This window comes from Gopherus flavomarginatus, chromosome 12 (assembly GCF_025201925.1).
Source record: "Gopherus flavomarginatus isolate rGopFla2 chromosome 12, rGopFla2.mat.asm, whole genome shotgun sequence".
Classification (NCBI taxonomy): domain Eukaryota; kingdom Metazoa; phylum Chordata; order Testudines; family Testudinidae; genus Gopherus; species Gopherus flavomarginatus.
Window position 1 is genome coordinate 6,414,685 of NC_066628.1, and position 24,401 is coordinate 6,439,085.

General features: G+C 47.7%; 4 protein-coding genes across 4 annotated transcripts; 2 read left to right on the forward strand and 2 right to left on the reverse strand.

Moving 5' to 3' along the window:
* Positions 1–2,775: 2,775 nt before the first annotated feature.
* LOC127033351 (vespryn-21-like) lies at positions 2,776–13,922 on the reverse strand. Its single transcript, XM_050921386.1, has 3 exons — positions 13,893–13,922; positions 4,295–4,397; positions 2,776–3,281 (listed from the first exon to the last, which is right to left on the reverse strand). The coding sequence occupies exons 1-3, from the start codon at positions 13,920–13,922 to the stop codon at positions 2,776–2,778; spliced, it is 639 nt and encodes a 212-aa protein (XP_050777343.1).
* A 2,357-nt stretch (positions 13,923–16,279) lies between these two features.
* On the forward strand, positions 16,280–16,665 carry LOC127033363 (histone H2B 7-like). The gene has a single exon (XM_050921403.1). It carries the CDS (start codon positions 16,280–16,282, stop codon positions 16,652–16,654), a length of 375 nt encoding a protein of 124 aa, XP_050777360.1. The 3' UTR covers positions 16,655–16,665.
* A 1,972-nt stretch (positions 16,666–18,637) lies between these two features.
* On the reverse strand, positions 18,638–19,210 carry LOC127033130 (histone H1-like). Its single transcript, XM_050920935.1, has one exon. The coding sequence runs from the start codon at positions 19,208–19,210 to the stop codon at positions 18,638–18,640; it is 573 nt and encodes a 190-aa protein (XP_050776892.1).
* Positions 19,211–19,560: 350 nt separating this feature from the next.
* On the forward strand, positions 19,561–22,092 carry LOC127033131 (histone H1.11R-like). The gene is made up of 2 exons (XM_050920936.1): positions 19,561–19,579; positions 21,596–22,092. The coding sequence occupies exons 1-2, from the start codon at positions 19,561–19,563 to the stop codon at positions 22,090–22,092; spliced, it is 516 nt and encodes a 171-aa protein (XP_050776893.1).
* The last annotated feature ends 2,309 nt before the right edge of the window (positions 22,093–24,401 follow it).

Genomic DNA, 24,401 nt, shown 5'->3' on the forward strand with positions numbered 1-24,401 from the left:
TCCTTCCCCCTTGTCTGCCCCCATCAGTTCCTACTTGAATTCTGTCCTCAGATCTGCTGTCACCCAGCTCCCTCCATCAGTTCTGACCCCACATCTGGCCCTCACACCCTATATCCCCTTTGCAGATCCTGGGGTTCTTCAACACCTGAGTCAGATGAGCAGGTGAAAGAAGTGGATTCTCAGATATTCTGATCACCCTATTTGGGCAGGGAAGGAATTTTCCTCCAGGGCAGATTGGCAGAGACTCTGGGGGGTTTTCACCTTCCTCTGCAGCATGGGGCACGGGTCACTTGCTGGAAGATTCTCCACACCTTGAAGTCTTTAAACCATGATCTGAAGGCATCAATGGCTCAGATGTAGGTTAGGGGTTTGATACAGGAGTGGGTGGGTGAGATTCTGTGGCCTGCATTGTGCAGGAGGTCAGACTAGATGATCAATAATGGTCCCTTCTGACCTTAAAGTCTATGAGTCTATGATTCATAAGTGGATTCTCAGACCTGGTACAGCAGCTGTAGTGGGGTCCCCGTTCCCAGGCTGCATGTTGCAGGGAGGGAAAGGTGGTGGGGGAAAAGCAGAGGAGCCATCTCATTGTTCATGGTAGGGGAAAGGAAGAAAAATTAGGGAATGGATTTGCCTTGAGCTGCTGGGTAGAGCTGGGCAAAAAATCAATTTTTGGTTCAGTGGCCACTCCAGAAAAGAAAAAAGAAAAGGAATTGTTGAGGGTTAACCTGAAATGACCGTTGGCTTTAGAATATTTGCTGTGAAAAAAAACAAGCAATCTCATTTTAAATGACAATCTTTTTGAGCTTAAAAATATATATATATACATCCAACCTGTGTTTGGCAGGCAAGGAGCTGGGAAAGGATTGAGATGCAATGAAGTGAATAATGGGACTAAACGTTTATTGCAAAATCAGGGATATTTCTGCTAGTTACAGAAAAGCAGGAAGGACAAATAGGACACACGCTGAACAGAAATCCCCTCATTAACAGGCCTGGCACTGGGCTTTGTTTTATTCTGTGCATCTCACTGGAATTTCCCATTGACTCACTCCACATTTATTTCCTGTTCCCGTTAGTGCTGGGGTCGTCCCCACGCTGGCCATTGGCTTGTTTGTTAACTTGAATTAAACAGGGATGGAGATGAGGAAGGACCAGCCCAGGATGGGCCTGCAGCATCATTCTCATATGCCTCATGTCTCGTTCCCTTTCTGTCGCAGAGCAGAGAGAAAAGACCATGCGTCTGTCTACACAGCAACCAGACACCCGTGGCTGGCCCATGCCAGCCAACTTGGGCTTGTGGGGCTCAGGCTACGGGGCTGTTTCATTGCTGTCTAGACTTCCGGGCTCGGGCTGGAGTCTGAGCTCTGAGACTCTCCGGCCTTGTGGGGTTTGACTGCCTGGCCTCAAGCTGGAGCGTGGGCATCTATACCAATATTTTTAGCTCTACAGCCATTGCCCCGCGAGCATGAGTCAGCTGATCTGGGCTCTGGACTCTCTGCCGTGGGTTTTTTTTATTGCTGTGTAGACACTCCCTGTGCTGCTCAGAGAGTCTTTGTGGAAGCGTGACCACAGAGATTAAGCAGTGAGTTTCACTTCTGCAAAGCTATTTAAGTGCCTAAGTGCCGCTGAGAATCTGGGTCTAGGAGGTTAGGAAGAAGACAAGATGAAGTTCTGAGTGAACTAGGGAGTCTTCCAGGCTCATCAAAGCTAGAAATGAAGGGTAGATCTGTATTGCATTTTGGAGCCCATGGGAGTGAGACTCAAGCTCTCGGGGCTGGTGCTAGCGCTCTGAACGGTGCTGTGTGGACGGAGCTTTGAAATTGCAGCTTGGGCTCTAAAGCCCCTCCCTCTCCCTAGGCTTCAGACCTGAGCTGCAACTTCTATGCAACACGTTTCGGAGCCCTTGCGCAAGCCCCGCTAGTCCAAGACTCTTGACCCGGGCTGGGATGATCCATAATGGGGCGTAGACATTCCTAGAGGGCTTGTCTCCATGCAACGCTGCACCTGTTTAATGAAAGCTGGGATTTAAGCCGCGTGTAACTAAACCCCTTCAAATGCCTGTGTGGACCTTCTTAAAACAAGACAAATGATCCTTTTAAAGTCAATTAGGAGCAAGTTTAAGCTAAAGCTAGGCTTGCCAACCCCCAGTGTTCAAAAATGATGAGTCAGAACTCCTCAAAAATCAAGAGATTTAAAAATTTTTTATTGTTGTAGCACCTATTCATGGATCAGGACCCTGCTGTGCAAGGTGTAGTACAGACCCAGACTAGAAAATGACCCCTTGCTGCAAAGAGCTTACAGTAATAAACGTGGGACATTTTAATTTGTTGGCGCCTTCAGGAGCCACATTTTCAATCTTTCCTCTGCAACTTGGAGGGCTGGAAACTTCTTCCAGGCATTGAATTCATCTTATTCCGTTTGTGTTATTAATTGTTAATTAATTAATAATTACCATCCTCATTATTATTTTAATGGATTGATTTAATAAAAGCACAGATCCTGATGGCATCACAAGAAAAAAAACACCAGATATCAGGACACTCACAAGAAAGCCACGTGTGCTGGCAATGCTTAAAATTGAGCCACGCTGCTCGTAAACCAAATTAAGATCATCCAGACCGGGGTTTGCTCCGGGTTCAAATTAAATCAGACCTCGGTGCAAAGCCTGCATGTAGACAAGGCTGCAGAGGCTCGGGGAGGCTGTGCAGGAAATGGCTAGAGAGAGGAGCACATTTCATGGGGGAGTCCCAGTGGGATGTTTCCCCTTGTGCCTCAAGGGATCAGTGTGAGGTGGACCCCTCTGCCCAAGCAGAAGAAGGGGAAAAATTTTTCCCCATTGAAGGAGCCCAACATCATAGTTGTATGGTCATCTTCATAAAATGCCACCCAAGCCCCTTCATAACCCAGACAAACCCCGATCTTCCCAGGCCTTCCACTATGGGGTTGGGGGGTCTCAGAGGAGCCGAATGCCTCCCTCCGAAGCCGCCAGCGCCCCTGAGACCAGATACCATCCTTGGGGCTAAGAGTGAGCCATTCCTTCCTCTTCACGGACTCTCTGGCGACCCCCATGGCCCACTCCCTCTGATCCCCAAACTCCACCTCCCAATAATGTCGCCCTGAGGTGAACCCCTGGGAACCCACTACACAGGGAGCAAGATCAGATCTGTTGGGATTCTCAGGCAAGTCGTCTTGTGGTTTCTCTCCCGATCTCACAGATTTCCCATCCGCAGACACGATGAGCCAAGGGTTCGCGGTGTCAGGATCCAGAATCACATCCGCTGTGGGAGGAGAGGGAGAATCAGAGCGTTAGATCTGGCTGTGTACAGCACATGGGGTCAGAAAGATCTACAGAGGCTTGGCTTCTCTCCTGTAGCCCATCCCTGCTCAGTGGTCCAGGTATCTAGAGCTGAGTCAGTTCTGTGGGCATCTGGCCAATATTGCCAGCAACCAGAGGTTCATGCATTCCTCATGTATCAAGGTTCAACAGCCGCAGCATTTGAGGTGTTCACCACCTGCATCCCACCTGGGAGTGCCTGGGAACTGTCATCCTCCAGGAATTGCTTTAGGAGACTCCTCAACCACCAGTGTACCTTGGAAAGGGCATTCGCTCCTGTAGCCCCTTGGGGTGGGGCTGGTCAAAAGTGTTCCTTCCACTGAAACTCTTCCGGTGGCAATTGTGGGGTTTGATGAAAGGAAAAGGTTCTGCTTTCCTTGATTTTTTTTCTAAATTGCTATTTTTTCATTGGAAAACTAAACAACACACATCCATGCAAAAAAAAAGAACCAGCCCAAATTGATTATTTTTCCGTTGTTGGCCAAAACTTCCTCCATTTTCACTCTCCCTTCCACCTTCCCCCAGCCCAAAAATGTTGCTCTCCAGGTTGTTGTTTGTTTGCTTGCTTTTAAGAAAGGTCACATTTTTCAGCGCGGGGGCGGGGGTCATCTCAAATTTTCCAATCATCTCTATTTAAAAGCATGGGACCCTTCCCCTCCACCCAAGGCCCCACCCGTCCTCTTCTGCCTCCTTTCACCTGCTGGAGCCCAGAGTGCACACACACACATATGCACGCACCCCCAGCTCCAGTGCACCAGCTTCAGGGAGGAGCATGGGCGGGCCATGCAAGGCTGTTTGAGGAGGCACAGCCTTCCCCAGTTTATGCTATCCACCACCCACGTAAGAGCTTCCTCAGTCGCTGGAGTGCACCAGGAAGCTCATCAGCACCTCCAGTGGCTGTGAGAACGCATCATACCGTGGAGTGTTTTAGGCTCAGGGTTAGGATGGATGAATTACCTTTGAATTTCTCCAGAAGCTCACTTCTCTGAGGGAAAGCCCCACGGATGACTTTTGGATCGGGAGAAAGAGTCTTCGCTGCCTGAAACTTCCCTTCTGACCACTAGAGATAAAAACAAACCAACCAACTAACCAACCAAACCCAGAGATTAATAATGCCTCTTCATCTGATTGTTCAATCCTAACAGATGTCAAAGGCTTTATCCTTCAACTTTGCCTTGGCGTGCAAGCGTGGCGGGGTTGGCATGAGCTTGAGTGTGACTGGGGGTGCCATCAGGAGAGGAATTAGTAAGGGTGAGAGAGGGGGTTGCAGAGGGAGATATAAGGAGGAACCTGAGTGTGGTCAAGTTCAGGCTGAATATTGGACAACGTCCAGAACATTAGATGGGAGAGTATCAGGCTGTGGAACTGGCTCCCAAGAGAACTGCTGGGAGTGGGCACTCCATCACTTTGGAGCATGGACACAAGACTGGACAAAAAGCTAGAAAATGGGCTGCAGGGAGCAATCTGGCCCATGAGTGGCAGGTGAAACTTCCCTTGGGGGAGGCTAGCTCCCTGTCCCACCTCTTCTGCCCACGGCCCTGCCCACACTCTACCTGGGCACCGCTTGACCCCCACCCCACCACTTGCCATGTCTCTCCTCTCCTCCAGCCTCTCCCTTGTGGAGGCATGGGTGAGGTGTGGAGGGGAGCAGTGGGTGGGTGGTCTTGTGGGGGAAGGTGGAGGAAAGGAGAGACACGACCGGGACCTCCAGAGAGGGGGTGGAGTGGAGGAGAGGAGAGGCTGCCCAGACAGAGGTGGGGCCTCGAGGAAGGGGTGGAGCAGGAAGGGGAAGAGGTGGAGCACAGATATGGCTTAGTCTCTCCTGGTCTATTAGAACCACCACCTATGATCATGCCCTGACATAGGCGCTGACTTTGTGGGTCTCTGGGGATGGAGCAGCCATGGGGAAAAATTAGTGGGTGCACTGCACCCACCGGCAGCCAAGTTCCTCTCGCCCCTCCTCCTCCACCCGCCCTGAGCGCGCTGCATCCCTGCTCCACCACCTACCTCCCAACGTTTCCTGCCTGGCCACCACCAAACAGCTGTTTTGCAGCATAGCAAGCTCCAAGAGAGAGGGAGGAGGAGCAGGAATGTGGCACGCTCAGGGGAGGAGGCAGGGAAGAGGCGGGGCCAGAGCGGGGTTTTGAGGAAGGAGTTGGATGGGGGCAGGGAGGGGGCAGGGACTTTGGGGAAAGGGTTGGAATGAGGGTGGGGAAGAGGTGGGGCAGGGCGTCATGGAAGGGGTGGAATGGGGGCGGTCCCGGCAGCAGAGGGGCACCCAAGGGAAAGAGGGGAAGTTGGCCCTTATGGCCTCAGCCCTGGGAAGATGATACAGAAGGTCTAACTGTGCCTTTCCCTCTCAAAATTTATAATTCCTTGCACTCTCTAGACAATCCACCACCTGTTCTTTGCAGTGTTGTTGTAGCCGGGCTGATCTCAGGATATAAGAGAGACAAGGTGGGATTGACTGGACCAACTTCTGAAGAAGAGGTCTGTGTAGCTTGCAGGCTTGTCTCTTTCACCAACAGAAGCTGCTCCGATCAAAGATATTATCTCCCCCATCACGTCTCTCTATTTCACAACCCGGCATTTCAGGAGAACACGCCCTGCCATGGGCGGCAGGTATTGTAGGCAGGGGGAGGCTGTGCCTCCCCAAACAGCCTAGCATGGCCCCCGCCCATGCTCTGGCCCCAGGCCAGGCCCCCTCCTGCTGTTCTCAGCGCTCTGCTCTGGCCCAGGCTGGCTGGCCTGGCTCCCGCTGGGACTCAGAGTGGCTGGTGCTGGGGTCAGGCCTCCTGGAACACCAGGGCTGGGGACATTGCTGTCCGGTGCTCCAGGGCTGGCTCCTCACCCCCGGCCGCCCGGCACTGGAGCCAGGGGCAGTTGTGGGGAGCAAAAGGGAGGAGGAGGGGTGGTGGAAGAGAAGGAGCCTCATGCACAAGGGGAGGGGCCCGGGGCTAGCCTCTTCCAACGGCCGGGTCACCAGCCACCCCTGCACCTGGCAGTTAGCAGAGGAAAATATTTTCTGTAGATTTCCATTAGCCCTAACTGCACTTAAGGGTTGGTATTATTTTTCAAGCCATGACCATGTGACTCTGTTTAGCAGACTCTGGAAAGTCATATCCTCTCAATAGGAGGGTAGGTGGCACAAGAAGGGACCAACCACGTTAGAAGGAAAACAAACCACCCCAGCTTTCATTTGAATGGCGAGACTGAGACTCTTCACACAACACACACTGAAGTGGGCACGGTCCACACAGACATACAAAACTTGATTGCCAGAGATGTTAACAACCCAGAGCTTCCACTGTCTTTGTTTATGTGCCGCTTCTTTGAGGCAGTTTTTTTCCCCATTATTTACATGAAAAACTCTATTTTTTCATCATTTTTGAACTGAAAAACAATCAGAATTTGGCAGTTTGGGGCTGATTTTTTTTTTGGCAGTTTTGGGGAAAACTTTTTCAAGTGTCGGCACCTTTTGGCTGAATATTTTTTCCCTTTTTGTGTGTGTGTGAAAACAAATCAGGTTTTCATTTTCCTTTAAGTCAAAATTTTCTGTGGAGAAAACAAACACCCCAATTTCCAGGCAATTCTAGTATTTGATCCTCTTCCCAGAAAATACAAAAATAAACTCTTGTTAAAAAGCAGGAATCAGCATTGCGAGACTTCACAAACTCATCCTGAGCAGACGGATTGTAATCCCTTTTAGAGATAAACCAAACGTACCAAACATCTGCTCCGATCAGAGCCGAGTCAAAGGAGCCATTGCTAAGCTGTAACAAGTTGACCAAACACACAGCCCACCGGATCCCTTGCCTCCAAGCACAAGATCTGCAGCTACTTCTCTGAAACTCCTCAACTGCCTTCTCAATGAGACTGGTTTGCAACCGGCTTATATACCTAGCCTCACAAACCCGCTCTTTTCCCAGCTCTCTCCCGGATTGCGAAACAAAATATATGTCCAGTTTGACAGCATTCCCCGCCCGCCCATTTGAGTTGAAGTTTCTCTAGCGAAAGATCTCTCTGCGTTCGGGGAGGAGGTGCTTCTACCTGGTTCCTCTGAGCACTGGGTGATGCAGGCTCAGCAGAATTTGTGCTCATGGTTTGTAAACACCAGGTTGCATCCACAGTCCCAGCGGTGCTGGAATACATCTAATGTGGGGGTGCTGAAAGCCAGCCCCCTTTCCCCTGTCTGTGCCCCATCCCCAGAGCTGGGGCTGAGAGCAGGGCCATGTCTCTGGAAGGGTGGGACCCAGAAAGGGCTAAGGGGGCCAAGGATGGGGCCACAGCTGAGGGAAGGCATGGGGTTGGCAGTGGGACCCCATGCCCGGGGTTGGGAGCCAGCGTGTGGGACTGGGACCAGAGCCCCGGGAGCAGGGCCAGAAGCCAGGACCCTGCCTGAGGGCCAGAAGTGGAGCCCCAGGCATGGGGCTGGGACCCCGCATGCAGGGCCAGGAGTGGAGCCCGGCTGTGGGGCCAGCAGCTGGGACCCTGCATGGAGATCCAGGAGTGGAGCCTCGCGTAAAACCTTGGGGTGCTGCAGCAACCCCTGCACCCCAAATCCTGCGCCTATGCACAATCTAGACAGCTAGATGAAACAGCATCCTGTTGGAGTATTTTCCTGGACTCACAGAAGGCAGAGCTCCTGCTGTGAAGTTCAGTTCCAATCTTCTCTTCACAGAATAAGGTGATCAGATGTTCCAATTTTAAAAAGTCCCAATATTTGGGGCTTTTTCTCATATAGGCTCCTATTTCCCCCATCCCCCGCCCTCTGTCCCAATTTTTCACACTTGCTATCTGGGGAGCCTACCTACAGCCCCCAACTAAAACTTCTCCAGCGCATCATCAAGGATCTACAACCTATCCTTAAAGATAATCCCTCACTCTCACAGATCTTGGGAGACAGGCTAGTGTTCGCTTACAAACAGCCCCCCAACCTGAAGCAAATACTCACCAGCAACTACATACCACACAACAAAAACACCAACCCAGGAACCAAACCCTGCAACAAACCCCGATGCCAACTCTGTCCACATATCTATTCAAGTGACACCATCATAGAACCTAACCACATCAGCCACGCCATCAGGGACTCATTCACCTGCACATCTACCAATGTGATATGTGCCATCATGTGCCAGCTATGCCTCTCTGCCATGTACATTGGCCAAACCAGACAGTCTCTATGCAAAAGAATAAATGGACACAAATCTGACAGGAATCATAACATTCAAAAACAAATAGGAGAACACTTCAGTCTCCCTGGTCACTCAATAACAGACCTAAATGTGGCAATTCTTCAACAAAAAAACTTCAAAAACAGACTCCAACGTGAAGCTGCAGAACTGGAATTAATTTGCAAATTGGATACCATCAGATTAGGCCTGAATAAAGACTGGGAGTGGCTGAGTCATTACAAAACCTCAGCCTAATTTCCCCAGTACTAATTTCTCCCTATTGTTACTCTCACCTTCTTGTTAACTGTCTGTAATGGGCCATTCTCATTACCACTTCAAAAGTTATTTTTCCTCCCTTGGTATCCTGCTGTTAATTGATTTATCTCGTTAGACTGACCTTATGCTTGGTAAGGCAATGCCCATCCTTTCATGTATTTATACCTGCTCCTGTATTTTCCACTTCATGCATCTGCAGAAGTGGGGTCTAGCCCACAAAAGCTTATGCTCAAATAAATTTGTTAGTCTCTAAGGTGCCACAAGGACTCCTCGTTGTTCTTGCAAGACAGAATGCCATCAAACTAACTTTTCTTTAACCATCTTAAGAGCTGTTTCTTTATCTGGTGATAGTGGGTGCCATTAGGACAGGATCTCCTTCTTAACAGCCGGGTATTACATGATTTTAATCTAATTTAAATGAAATGTGAGGATGTGAGTGTCTTCCTGCTTCTCAGCAAATGGCTGCTGCTCTTTTAACCTGGCTGCAGATAAAGGCCTTAGTCTTTCAGCCTTGCAATATGGCTATAGGCCAAACAATATGGCTACAGGAAAAGGCTTTACAGCCCCCCTCCCTCCACACACACACACCTGGAGTGGTAGGGCTCCGATGGGCTCGAGCTCTGGCCCCCCTCGTGGAGTCTCGTAGTCAGTTTTGTTGTCAGAAGGGCGTCACGGTGCAATGAAGTTTGAGAACCCCTGGTCTATTGTATAGCCAGAGAACAGTGATTGTGAAGGGGCAGCTAAGTGGGGGAGGTCTAGGTTGGATATTAGGAAAAACTTTTTCACGAGGAGGGCGGTGAAGCACTGGAATGGGTTACGTAGGGAGGTGGTGGAATCTCCTTCCTTAGAGGTTTTTAAGGTCAGGCTTGACAAAGCCCTGGCTGGGATGATTTAGTTGGTGGTTGGTCCTACTTTGAGCAGGGGTTTGGACTAGATGACCTCCTGAGGTCCTGTCATAAACAGATAGCTAAGGGTTAATGTTCTTTTACCTGTAAAAGGGTTAACACAGGGAACCTGAAACACTTGACCAGAGGACCAATCAGGAAACAAGACTTTTTCAAATCTGGGTGGAGGGAAGTTTTGGGTGTGAGTCTTTTGTCTTGGGTCTGACCCTCTCGGCTCTGAGAGTGATTTTTCTATCTCCTGCCTTTCTAATCTTCTGTTTCCAAGTTGTAAGTACAAGGATAGTAAGACAATAGGTTTATATTGTTTTCTTTTGTATTTACATGTGTGTAGTTGCTGGAGTGTTTTGAATTGTATTCTTTTTGGATAAGGCTGTTTATTCATTTTTTCCCTTTAAGCAATTAACCCTGTATACTGCCACCTTGATACAGAGACTATATATTATGTCCTTTTTCACTCTTTTTATATAAAGCTTTCTTTTTAAGACCTGTTGGAGTTTTTCTTTAGTGGGGACTCCAGGGAATTGAGTCTGCAGCTCACCAGGGAATTGGTGGGAGGAAGAAGTCAAGGGGAAAATCTCTTTGTGTTAGATTTACTAAGCCTGACTTTGCATACCCTCTGGGTAAGGGGGAGAGATTAGATCTCTCGGTACTTGTGTTTCCAGGACTGGAAGCAGGGAATCTCCTAGGATCGTCCAGGGAGGGGAGCCTGTGAGGAAGTACCAAGGAAACAAGGGGTGGGGGTTATTTCCCTTTGTTGTAAGACTCAAGGCATCTGAGTCTTGGGGTCCCTCAGGGAAGATTTTGGGGAGACCACAGTGAGCTAGGCACTGTATAATTCCTGGCTGGTGGCAGCATTACCAGGTCCAAGCTGGTAACTAAGCTTGGAGGTTTTCATGCTAACACCCATATTTTGGACGCTAAAGGTCCAGATCTGGGAAAAAATATTATGACAGGTCCCTTCCAACTCTGATATTCTATGATTCTAAGGGTCATTCACTGAAGCGTAGAAAATAGCGTTGGTCAAGAAATGTGGCTTTTTATTTGTCTGTTCCCCTTCCCCCTGCACTTGAGTTACTTTTGACACACGCAAAAAAGGGGGAAGATAGGCAACATTCTCCACTCAAAATGTAGGCATTTTGCAAAAAAACAAAAAACAAAAACAAAAAAACCCACACCCTGAAAACCAGAAAACTCACCCAACAGCAAAACATTTCAGCTGAAAAATGCACTAAACCACACGGGTTTTTGGCTAGCAGCATTGCTGCAAACTGGAAAAATTTTGGGTGAGGATTTCAGGTGACCAAAATAAAATAATTAAATAAATGTTAGGAAAGCAAATAGCCATTTTGCGCGTGCGCACACACACACACACGCACACAGAGTGAGTTTAATCAAAAACCCAATTTTGCAGTGAAAAGAGGTTTCGATGGAAATATTTGACCAACCCTAGTAAAAACCATCTCAAGAACGTTGTGATTCTCATTAAAAACCTACAAAAAACCCTGTTAAAGACTGAGGCTGTATTGCGTAGGCAGGCCAAATAAACAGAGATGGTGGATTGGGGACAGCAGCCTTAGGCACAGTTTATAAGATGATGCAACATATTAGCATCTAGTTTCCTTCTAGGATCCAGTTCCCAGCGCAACAATACCTCATCTGGAAGGAACAATTGCATCTCTCTAGTCCAGCTAGTTTTTCCTGTCCCTAGTGCCACATACTTTCCCTGGGAGCTTTTAGCAGTTCAAGGGCAGGGACCAATTGTCCTCTGAGAGACGTCAAAGGATAAGTCTGAATCTCCCTCATTTGGAGCGTCTTTTCCTATGTTTTCGGGATCCCGCAGGAATTAGAACTGGATGAAAAATTGGGGGTGTGGGGAATTGCATAAAAATGAAATTTACAAGTTATTTTCATTTCAAAGTGTTTGGAAATACCCATGTTTAGAACTCTGTTTTTCTCTCTCTCTCAGAAACTTTGTTGGAAATGGTTGAGATCCAATAAAGTGAGTGATAGGCATGGACTCCAGGTTTGTATAATTTTTGGTGGTGCCCAGAATGGGTCCAAGCAGAACTGTCCCGTCCATAGGACAGACCGGGGCAACCACCCCCGGGCCCCACTCTTTGGGGTCCCCTGCACTTCAGGGGGACACAGGGTCCAGGGCAGCCTGAGGGGTTAGCAGAGGAGCTTGGTGCCAGCAGCAGCAAGCAACCTGGCCCCAGCCCGCCCCGCTCCACTCCTCTCTGTCCCGCCAGCTCCTGGCATCACTTGAGGGGAGGGTGCAGAAGCTGGAAAGAGGCAGAATATGGGCTTGGGATGGGGTGAAATGGGGGCAGGGCAGGGGGGAGCAGAGGCAGGAAAAGGCAGGGCAGGCTGGGGCAGGTGCCAGGTCCCCTGCTAACCCTCCAGGCCGCCCTGGACCCCGCCTCACCTGGTCCGTCCTATGGATGGGACGGCTCTGAAAATATAAGCCCAAACATTGGTGGAGCTGGTCCCACATGCCTAAACAGTGATGGAGCACGGGCGCCACGGGCCCATATAACTCACTGCCGATGGCGGTAGGTTCTGCAAAATCAGTGGTATTTCTATCAAATACAGAAAAGCAGGAGATAGTGACTTACACAAAGAACAAATATGACACATTTTAAACACAATTCCACCACGAAATAAACCTGGCATGAGATGCACACAGTGCATGGCTTTATTCTGTTGTACCTCACTCACTTCACTTTTGTTTCATGTTGTTCCCATTATTTCTGGGGTACGCCCCACACCAGCTGTTTGGTCCTTTGCCTACTTGCTTAAGCAGAAACCACAAGGTATGATGGGTCATTGGCATTTGTCCTGTATTCTTCGTGTACTTTAGCCTTTCTATCACGCATTGGATTGGTCAATGGGGGGAAAAAAAGGAAAAAAGCCTGGAATGGGGCTTTCAGGCATCTGCTGTGGATTAAAAATAAATGTGGAAACCAACCTTCTGCTTCCATTAATATACTGACCTCAAAAGGAGTCCGACACAACAAACCAGAATGTGTTCTAAGAACCCTTTTAATGACCAGTTTCCCAGGCATAGCATACGTCTACACTGCCATAAAAGACACACAGCACAGCCAGCCCGGGTTAGCTGACCTGACTGCAGTGCTATACAATTGCATTGTAAACATATGGGCTTGAGTCAGAGCCTGAGTGCTGAGATCCCACAAGAGGGGAGGGTCTCAGAGCCTAGTCCCACACATCTAGGCTGCAGTTCAAGCCCCGCAGCTCAAGCATGTGTCAATTAACCCGGGTTCTGAGACTTGGTGTTGTGGGTTTTGTCACAGTGTAGACATAAACCATAGAGTCTAGGCACTAAGGATATGTCTTCACTACCCGACAAATCCCTCTAGTTACTGGTCCATGTACTACACCCATTAATACGCCTGGTCCTTTGTAGTGGCTGGTGTTTTTAGAGCTGAAGGACTCAGGTTCAAACCTCACTATTTCCATAATTTAAGTGCCGCTCTCTACAGTGGAAGCTTGTATGGAAGCTGCTCTTCCGTCCCCGCTTCCCTGCTGGGGCTGATTTCAAAGCAGAGACAGAGCAGGAAAGGGAAGAAGGGGAAGCCACTATAGTCAGTCCCCTGTGTTGACTCACGGCCAGCTCTCCAGCCGCACACTGTGCCTGTGAGCTGGGATACAGAGCCCCCTATAGTCCAGAGGAGAATGACACATTTTAGATGTGTTGCATCTGAAGAAGTGGGTTTTTTACCCACCAAAGCTTATGCCCAAATACATCTGTTAGTCTTTAAGGTGCCACCGGACTCTTTGTTATTGTAGATACGCTGCCCAGCTGGTAGAAGAAGTAGCCCTAGTATCAACTCCAGCCCTGGAGGAGAAAGGAAGTGGTAGCCTTGAAGAGAGAGGGCTCAGGGGACATTTCTCTGAATGCTGGTATTTAAAATAGCATGTCAATGTCTACTGGAACGAGAGCGTCAGAGTTAAGGCATTCTGGGTGCTGATTCTATTCAATATACAGAATTTCTATTCAATGTTGTGTGTGTGTGAAATGGCTGTTTGTGAGACGAAGCTTGCAATTTCCTTAGTTTGTAATGTTTCAATTTGTATTTTTGTGCTGAACGTAGCAGCTTTAGCTGGAAGGTAATTAAAGGGGTTTGGGGTTTTATTGAGGGGGATTGGAAGAAAAAGTTCCACATGGGAACTTACCCTTTTATATGGTCCCATAGCTGTAATCATTTCTTCCTCCGGGTTAGGTAGCTGGAACAGGTGAAAGAGACAAAATTATAATTCTGTATATTGCAATAGCCCATTGATGTCCAGGGGCTAAATCGCATTAAAAATCCCCATGGAAAATGTTGGCTTTTTATCTCCCATCTCCCCTGATATTTTTCCTTTCGTTTTGTTTTGTTTTTCAGCAACCAAAAATTCTCAGCCAAAAACTGCTGAAAAACAAAAAAAAAACAAATAAACCAAAAGTTTGGAAACAATTAAAAAATGTTTTTGTCTATTTTTTCTGTTTCATTTTCCTGATTGGAAATTGATTTTTTTTCAGTTAAATTAGACAAGTTCTGATGTTGAAAATAATATATAAAAAAAGTTTTGAGGAAAATTGTTTTGACCAGCCCAGCTAGAGCCCCAGTGTGTTAAGCTCTTAGTACAAATATGTCAGGAAAACACAGCCTCTGCTTCTCAAAATTTACAATCTCAATAGACATCTGGAGACAAGCGGATACAGCAAAGGGTTGGTGGAGGAGCACAAGTTAACTTTAAGATTTCATGCTGCCTGCCTGGCGCATGTTTATGGCAATGTTTTTTAAAATGGGGTTAAGGTATTCCCTTAAAAGTAGATTGAAATTTTTCTGTCAAAACTGGATTTCTTGATTGAAAATTGGGTTTTGGCCAAAAAAAAAAAAAAGTTGAAAAATCAAATGCCTGAAAACCAAAATTTGGAAACTGAAAAATTTCCATATGGAAACACTTCTATGGCATCTCAATTGGAGCGGCCCAGAGAGAGACTGGTTGTACAGATGTGGAGAGGTGAAAGTTAGAGTTTGTGGGACCCCCCCAACCTCTCTGGCCAGCCCCCCTCTTAGCAGGAGTCGCTGGCTGGGAATCTCAATCTCCTTCCAGCCACTAATTCACTACTTTCATATTGGAGAGACCTGATAGAAAACTAGTTGAGCTGAAAACTGACCCCAGCATAGACAAATTATTCATAGAATCATAGGGTTGAAAGGGACCTCAGGAGGTCTGCTGCTCCTCTGCTGGACCTGGCTGGAAACTTACCATATTATTGCCAGACCTCTTTTTCTTCTGTGTATGCTGCTCTATATGCGCACAACCTTTCAGTCACCCTGCCATGTGCCTATATTTGCTCCATCCAGCAGCAGCAGAATCTCCTTTTTGGGAGAATTTTGCACCCAGGGAGTGAAGGGGCAAGAATGAAGCAGACCGCTTTTGTGTGCTATCCATGCCAAGTGAATCGCTATCAGGCAGAGCAACCAACCTGCATCTTCATAGAGAGGTTGATCTTCTCTAGCTATATGCTGGTATATTCTCAGTGATTTAAACAAAAGAATGCCATATTTAAACGGTTTTAATTGTTTAGGTTAAAACTCCTTCCAGTGAAGTCTGATGTCAAGTCAAAAATCTGGGGAAATGAGAAGGGAAGGGGGGAAAGTACAGTATCCAGAAAACAGAAAACAACAGGGGGTCTCTCTGGTCAAATGTTTTGAAACCTGGGTGCCTAGAGTTAAAGCCTTAACTACATAAGTAAACTCCAAAATTTTGTAGGCTCCCCATCCTTCCCAAAAAGTTCTAAGTTATCAGCAGCACCTATTTACCTCAGGAGTAGCTGCTCGTGGACAGTGGTTTTAGAATCAGGACACCTGTTCAGGCACCTAGGAATAGATTTAGAAACCTAACTTCAGACACACAGAGAGAGAGAGAGAGATTAGATTATGCGATTTTCTCCCAAACAAGTTAATTGTTTAATAAAGGATAGCAGTATCAACAGGTTTAAAAAAATCCATTCTTGGACCCCTGCAAAAGAAGTCACGTCTCTTTTGTACACATGGCAAGTGCTGATCAAAATGTCTATTTTCTGTCAAAATGAAACTGTTTGCTAACAGTCAAAAGGCCAGTGATCAGAACTGCACTGAACTGGTTCTTGTTACGTCCATGATTCACATGTAAAAAGTGAAAATAAAATGATTTTAAAAATACGGGAAAACAAGATAACTTCCAACATGCTAGACGTTCTCCAATAGAAATTTAAATAGTAAATATTTTCTGACTTTTACAAACCTTTGTTGGAATCATAGAGGATCAAACTGCTTTGTTGAGAGGGGGCTAATCTAAGAAGAAATTTGGGGAGAACACTAGATTCTATCATTTATGCCGCCTTCTCAGCAGATGGTGAATAAAGAGAGGCGTCCCGTTCGAGCTATCAGACTGGACGCGCGAACGAGGAGCGGCTTCTAAGAGAGGGGCGGACCGAAGACCATTCAGTCTTCATTCAGGTCGGTCCCCTGTCTATATAAAGAGGAACTTCGAGAACGTTGGGGGTCTTTTTATGTTGGTGGGAAAAGGGAATGGTGAGAATGGCTGCGCGTGTGCCGAAGAAAGGTGGGAAGAAGCTGATTGCGGAGGGTGCGAAAAAAGCCGATAAAAAGCGGAAGAGGAGCCGCAAAGAGTCTTACTCGATTTACGTCTACAAGGTGTTGAAGCAGGTCCATCCGGACACGGGCATTTCTTCCAAGGCCATGAATATTATGAATTCTTTCGTCAGCGACCTCTTCGAGCGCATCGCTGGAGAAGCGTCCCGCTTGGCTTTATACAACAAAAGATCGACCATCAGCTCCAGAGAGATCCAGACCGCGGTGCGCCTGCTCTTGCCTGGGGAGTTGGCGAAGCATGCCGTGTCAGAAGGCACTAAAGCTGTCACCAAATACAGCAGCTCTAAGTAAAGCCTTGCGTGCTGTGGCTGTGTTAAGGTGAAACCGTCCGCTGAATTAAGACCCAAAGGTCCTTTTAAGGGCCACCCACTTTTCCCCTAACAGAGTTGCTCATAGTAAAAGAAACTAGTGTAATCAGGTGTCAGAGGGGTAGCTGTGGATTAGTTACTGATCGAAATTTCATCAGTTAAATGTTCATAATTCCTGACCATATAGAATTGATAAAAGCAATACAAAGGAAACGGGTAAAATGGTTAATTCTTAACATAACCCCATATGCAAGTATTATTTGTGGCAATTAGGTTTGTCTTATAAAAGGTGGGTTACGTGCTATAAATTCTTTGCATAGCAGATACTCTAATCCCTTAATAACCTTGCCTTTTATATTGAAATACGGGAATTAAACGCAGCTAGAGAATTTTTGTTTAGACGTTTTCATTCGCAAAGAACTTGGGATACCAAGGAGTCTTCATTTCCCAAAGACGAAAAACAGCAGCCCCAAAGCTATAATGAAGCAAAAACACCACAAACCGAACTGAAAGGGGATGGGGAAGAAATCAGGCATAAACTAAAAAACTGCTTTTATCTTCCCCGAAATAACCTGAAGCCACCTGGCTGTTTCTCTCTTTACCACTTCTCAGCAACACGTTAACAAAATCCGCTGATAAAATTTCAGTCTGAAATGGTCACTGTCCCTTTCAGGCAGCAAACCAGGCACTGTCACTCTTCTGCTGAGCTGTCGTAGGAGCCTGGGCGTAGCTGTGGAGTGATGCTAACTAAGCAACATCCAACTTGTGAATCTACATTTCAGGTGCAGACAGCTCGGAAATACACCAGGAACCGTGGGGCAAGATCCACTCACTGCCTTCCAGATGCGGGAAAACCAGCCCTCGCTCAGAAACATACAGAGCGGATGGCGGCTGCTCCTGCTGGAGATCACTGGTGGTGGTTCTAAAACAGCTTTATAAGGTCGGGGCAGCAGCGTGCGTGTGACGTTTATCTGATGAGGGAGCGGGTCCTTTGTGTTGTGAAAGTCTCCTTCGAAGTCAAATTCCTCCTAAGTCTTCAACTGGGGTTTTTATAAGACGGGGCCACCTACCTACCTACCTTCCCTGCCCGCCCCCGCCCCGGACATATTCTAATCTGCCCTTGAAAACAGGAATCTTGGCCCTCCACCCCAGCCAGCCCTGGATTCAGTCGGGAGTGCGGCTGAGGCAGAAAGAGGGCAGTCCTGTCCCTCTCTGGAACCTCTCCCCAACCATGGGTAGTCACGGAAACCTTTTGGGCATCCTACCATGACTGCATTATGGGCCATGCCAGAATGCACATAATACGTGGGGATTTAGGTTGTTCCCAGACTACTTGCACATCTCCACCTGTAACATCACATTAGGGAGAGGGTTTAGCTCAGTGGTTTGAGCATTGGCCTGCTAAATCTAGGGTTGTGAGTTCAATTCTTGAGGGGGCCACTTAGGGATCTAGGGCAAAAATTGTTCTTGCTAGTGAAGGCAGGGGGCTGGACTCCATGACCTCTCACGGTCCCTTCCAGTTCTAGGAGACTGGTATATCTCCTATTACTATGTTATATTCTGAGATAATGTTGGGAATAATTCTGGGGTTTAAAATGCTCATAGTTCCATACACAAAACTCCTATATTTTCTGGTCACTTGGGCGCCGTATCTGCTGATTTTTCACACTGGTACCCGTCAGGCAGTGAGAGAGGATCATCGTATTTATCAATATAGTAAAACCAGCCCCCATTATCTAGCTTCTTTTTAAAGGGCAGGGGAAGACCTTAAAAGCCTATTTCTGGTTTCCCAGGCGCACGCGCTGTTTTCAGTTGAAATCAAAGGGAGATTTGCCAGAGCGAGGGCTACAGTGTTTGGTACTAAAAAAGGAGGCATCAGGGCATTCGTGCTTAAAGCTCTCCTGGAAATGGTTTGGGGTGGCTCTTAAAAGAGCCGTTGTTTCGTTGCGGTGAATCAATAGATCTATTAAGATTTCCGCTGGGGAGCTATTGCCCTGCGAGCAGTGGAGGTCGCAAAAGTCTTGCCTGCTCCTTTGCCTTCGGCCACGTTCCTCATCTTCCCGGAGGTCTTTGTCCTCGTCCCCTTCTTGATCTTTTTAGCCTCTTTATTGGCAGGCGGCTTTTTATCTGCCTGCCTCTTCTGCTTTGCAGGCTTCTTGGCCTCCTTGGTCTTGGGCAGCTGCAAAACGAGCTGCGTTTTGCCGACCCCTGGTTCTTTGCAGAGCTTGTAGGAGCCGGGAGCCTCAGTCACTCCAGGGACCTTGTACAGGATGTTGTTGGTGACCAGCTTCTTGAGCGCCGCTTTGATGCGGCTTTTGTTCCTCTGGACGTCGACTCCCGTCGCCGCCAGCTCCTTCTCGATGGCCACCAGGGAGAAGCCCTTGCGGCTCTTGGAGAAATCCACACTCCACAGGATGAGCTGGGCAAAAGCTGGCCGCTGTCTTCGAGGCGGTTTCTTCTTCCTTCTCTTCTTTTTCCTTTGGCTGACTGGAGCTTCAGCTGCGGCTGGAGCTTCAGGGGCCGTTTGCGCTGTACTCATCTCGGCCTAGAGGGGACGCTGCTTCTGCGGCCACCAGCACCGCTCTGCTTCCTATTCCTTAGAAGCCTGTTGGCTCGTTGCTCCAGGAGCTTGCGGCGCTGTCTGTCTCACAGTCGCTGCTCTCGCAGCAGACTGGCAGCCAGGGCTGCTGTCCGCGGCTAATTATAGCCTGGATCCGGACGCAACCGAATCAACCTCCCGCTTCCGCAGCTCTAGGCTCTCCTCCAAAGCGTTTCTGTCCAGCACCGAGAACCTGAGTTTCTAAGAGCCACGAGGCCTCCTTTCATTCCACAGAGGACACCGTGTCCAGATCGGGAGGGTGTTTCATTCCCTGACTTTGGTGTTAAGGCATGAACTTCCTGGTGGGGGGTAAGGGGAGAGAGAAAGTAAAACTAAAACCTCAAAGCCTCGCACACATCTCCAGCTCTATACTCAGACTGGAGCAGTATCTGATATTTTTCTCTTAAGGAATGTTAAAATTCGCAGCCTTGCCTCTGACAAAGAGGAATAGAAAAGAATGAAATATCAACCTATAAAGGAATTCAACAGATGATTCTGTGGAGTGGGGGGGAATTGTTTTTAAATAGAGCAGGTGAATTTATCAGTCAAGATCATCAGGAATCCAATTCCACGCTCTGTGTGGACTGCTGGGACTGGAAGACGGGATAGATCACCAGGTAATTGCCTTGTTCTGTCCATTCCTTCTGAAGCATCTGGCATTGGCCACTTTAGAAGACAGGATATTGGGCTAGATGGACCTTTGGTCTGACCCAGTAAGACCATTTGTATTGATAGTAGAGTATGACAGTTTTAGGAGAGAAAAAGAGAGAGAGCGAGAGAGAAAGAAAAGGTCTCACTGGTTCATTTAGGATCCTCATTGTCATTAGCTCAGGGGAGCTAGACTCCTACTAGCCAATCAGGATGGAGGAACTGCTCAGCTCTAAGGTTATAAGAAAAGTTGCTCAACCATTCTCTTCCGTTGAGAGATGAAAAGGGTCATGTTGATAGGGTGTATAGGGCTGCCTGTGAAGAAAAGAAGTTGGCTAGGTGAAGTCTTGTTCAGTTGGGTGGGGCCACAGTTCCCTGTGGGTAGGCTGCGTGAGATGTAGTAGAAATGTTGCCTTTGGATAATTTGGTTGTTGTGCTGAAGTATCTGAGAATGAGCCCTGGGAACAGTGAGAAGAGCGAAACTGTTCTGCATCATCCATAGTTCGCTGTCTACAAAGATGGAAGAGCTGAACAAGCTCTTGTGGGGGTCTTGCCCAACACTTAAGGTTGTGTTTTTGTGTGAGACAACACCACCGAGCAACAGTAGTAACTAACACTGAATGTAGTATCAAGAACTAAGGCTGTTTTTTTACTTCTTATGATCTTTATAGGATCAGGCATAGCATATTCTCCCTGATACAGATAGGAAGAAACTTCTGGTAATACTTTAGTCCCACTCTTAATTTTAGCCAGCTATTGTTAGATATGGGGGTTTCCTTTAAATTTTACCCACATTCTATTTCCTTCATTGATCTATATGATCTTCATAATAGAAAACACTCAGAAGGGAGCACTGATTACAGGTAATGCATATCCCACCCGTTTACAATGCATATAATTCCGTGGTGTGTGCATACAACAAAATAAGGATTTTTCTCAGTATGTGGCCAGCTAAGTATACAGCTCCACTGGGTGTCTATGTATGTAGGATATGTTCATTTGCACATTTCTGAAAATTTGTTCCTTAAATGAGAAATGTTCAGATACATAAATGGGAGATTTTTAAAGGTATACATGGCAGTTAAACTCAATCAGAGCTGGGAGTCTTCATTAGAATTAGACTTCCCTAATTGTTATTTGTGACTTTGAAATTCTTTCTTTAAAAGTCTACAAGGACAAAAGGATGCAGAGTTACACGAGAATTAAGAGCACAAAGATAAAGGATCTCACTGCTAAAGGGCTTTTTGTAATGTTTTGGCAGGTGAATGTACTGCTTAATGTCAAATGTCAAACACATTTGTCATGCAGTTACACAGCCCAGTTTTGTGACCTATCCCAGACAGCAACTCATGAATACCTCGGACAACGCCAGCTGGGGAACCAGCTCCGTGTCCTGGAGCGGGGAGGGCGAAATGATGGTGCAAATCGGGGCTGGTGCTTTTTTGCGGGCAACTTGAGTGGGGCGGAAGAAACACAGGCTGGGGAGAGGCGCTGGGGCGGGAATAAAGCAGGGGATTGATTCGGTTGCGTCGGGCTCTGCTCTCTATCTGGCCTCCAGCGGCGGCCGCTGGGCTCAGTGTCAGGGCGGCGGCCCCACGTGCGGGTCTCGGTGCCAGCAGCTGGGATTGGTTCGCAGGGACATGCCCGGTTTGCTCCCTCTCCCCGCGGCTTTTGCAGCTTCCCGCGCGGCTCGGGAGAATCCCCGGCGCAAGAGAAGGAGGAAACCGACTCTCAGCCAGGTCATTCTCCGGGCTGCTGATGTCCCCGCCGCCGGCAGAGGCCTCTCTCTCGCCGCCATCAAGAAGATGCTGGAGGGCGAGGGATACGACGTGCGGAAGAACAAGGGCCGCATCAAGGCCGTGCTCCGTTCTCTCCTGAGACAAGGGGCTCTGCGTCTGGTCAGCGGCAGCGGCGCCTCGGGCTCTTTCAGGCTCCAGCGGGGAGGCGGCGCAGTGAAAGCGGAAAAGAGGGAAACAGCCGCGGCCAAGAGGCGCCAGAGCTCGGCGAAGACAGGAACAGCTGCTCCAGGGCCAAATGACCCCGGGTGGGAAATCAAAGCTGCTGCTGCACGGCTCAGGGTCAGCAGAAGCCTGGGCAAAATCAGGGGGACGGTGGCAACGCGCAGGAAGCAAATTTTAGAAGATATTATTAAGGGCGCCTTCCTTCTGGAGTGATGGCCTAGGCCAGGAGCGAGAAACAGAACCCCAACGGTTCTTTTCAGAACCATCCCCCAGGGTTCATCAAAAGAGCGACTGACTTTGCTCTCTGGTGCCGTATTTTGTAACGCGACTTTTTTAGAGATTAGGGAGGGCTGTGTGTGTTGTATGTATTCCTAGAATAGAAAGCAACGGGCTGCGCTATCATTGATGAATGCATTTTATGATAGGCAGGTCAGGAAAACCAACAACAGCAGGACAAGGCAGGGAGCTTTCAAGATTAGGTAGATCCTGCCATTGAAGTAACTGACTTTAAGGGGGGTTGACTTTATTTTGTTGGTTTGTTTTTTTTATTTGGTAAAGATGGTGACTGACTCACGTTTATATAGTTTTCACCTTCCCTAACGCCTAGGATCTGGTCCCATACAAATACAGAAAAAAAGTTGTTTTTTTAAGGAACATATGTGCTAACGCTCTTTTAGAGAAAGTTTTTGGGGTGGCTCTTAAAAGAGCCTTTGGATTTATTTATTTTTTTCGGTAGAATGAATCAGTAGAATTATGCCTTTCAAGACTTCCCCTCCAGAGATGTTTCCCACTGCATAAAGGATACAGAAGCGACAGTTTCTCCAGTTCCCTCTTCCTGACCCACAAGATCTTCTGCTTTCTTCTTGGCTTTTTTTTTCCACTTGATTTTCTCAGCCCCCTGCTTCTTTAGCGATTTGTCCTTCACCAGCTGCGGGGGTAGCTTCGCTTCTGCGATGAGTTTGTAGGAACCTGGACCTTTAAGCAAGATATTCGTGGAGACCAGCTTTCTGAGCCCCGCTTTGATGCGGGCTTTATTTTTCTTAACATCGATCCCCGCCGCCGCCAGCTCTTTCCTGATGACGCCCAGGGAGACCTCCCCGGAGTGCTGGGAGAAATCCACGGTCTGGAGAATGAAGTGGGCAAAACCTTCGCGGTCTTTTCGAGCTATCAGCACCGCCTTCCTCTTCTTCCGCTTCGTTCTCTTGCTGGCTGGCGCCTGGGAAGGGGCAACCGGCTGATCTGTGTTCATCTGGGTAGATGAAAGAGGCTCTGCGTTTTCTATTTTTGATAGTTGTTCTCTACTTGCTGCGGCGCAGCCTGAAAAATCCAGCCCGTCGCCTTCCTGCACCTCACGTTGCAGCAGACTGAAAGCTCGAGGGGTAGTTATACCCCAGTGTCCGACGCAACCGAATCAACCTGGTTCTATCCCCGCCTCTCTCTGGTCCTCAGCACCAACAACCTGCGTGTTATACTCGCGCGGTGAAGCTGTTTCAATTCATCAGAGTTTGGTGATCAGATAAACTAAACCAATAAAGAGCTAGCAGAGAAAACATACAAAAATCTCGAATCTGCTCCCTGACTAAGGAAGCCAATAAACAAAAATTGTGATTTTTCTTCAAATTATTGTTACAATTCCATCATTTTCTCAGGATATTCTCTAGAGTAAGGATAAGAGAAGAGTTTACACTATGGCACTTTAATTCCACGACAGATACTTTAGAGGCGGGGAAACATTGGTTCTCTTTTTGCTCGGTTTCCCGGAGGAGCTAATGAAAAGGAGAAATGTTTGGATTCTTAATTACATACCAAGAGAGCGAGGCGTGATGGGTTGATACAGAAGTGAAGGGCGAGACCTGTAGTAGCGAAACGTTGGGTGGTAGGCGGTCTCAATCTCCCTTCAGGTCTGCCACTACACACTACTTAATAAATGAAAACTCCGCGCTCCCATGTTTCGTTTTTTTGTAGGGAAAAGAATAGAGAGAGAGGCGGAGGTGTTTGTACAATGAAGAAATGTAGACAGATGCTGGTTGGTGATGTCGCATAGAAGGGTGCGTGAAAAGAGTAGGAAAGCGTTTTATTCCGCATACCTGTAAGAGATGCTGAAGTAGGTTCACATGGGCACCTGGGCATGTTCTCTAAGGTCCTGAGCATCTTGAATTCTAGGCAAATGATCTGTCTGAGCGCATTTCTACAGAATTTATCGTGCCTGTCCATGTACAGCAAGCTCTGAGAAGTCAGCTACAGAGATGTCGAGGCTGCATGGATCTTCGCCTGAAGTGTGAGTAGGTTTGTCCTCTTCCTTCTCCCTGTAATGCTAAGTGTAAAATGATCTTGTTATTTATATAACTATCCCATCCTAAAGTATTTCCCTCAATAATTTCGAGTCCTGTAGGGTATTAATTGTGTTAAATCATTCTTGTCCGTTTTAAAGTTATTCCTTTTCGATTATATGGTTATGCTGGATGACACCTTGGTCCTGTAATGTGAGACAGCAAATGTAGCACTGTGAATTATCAACTTCA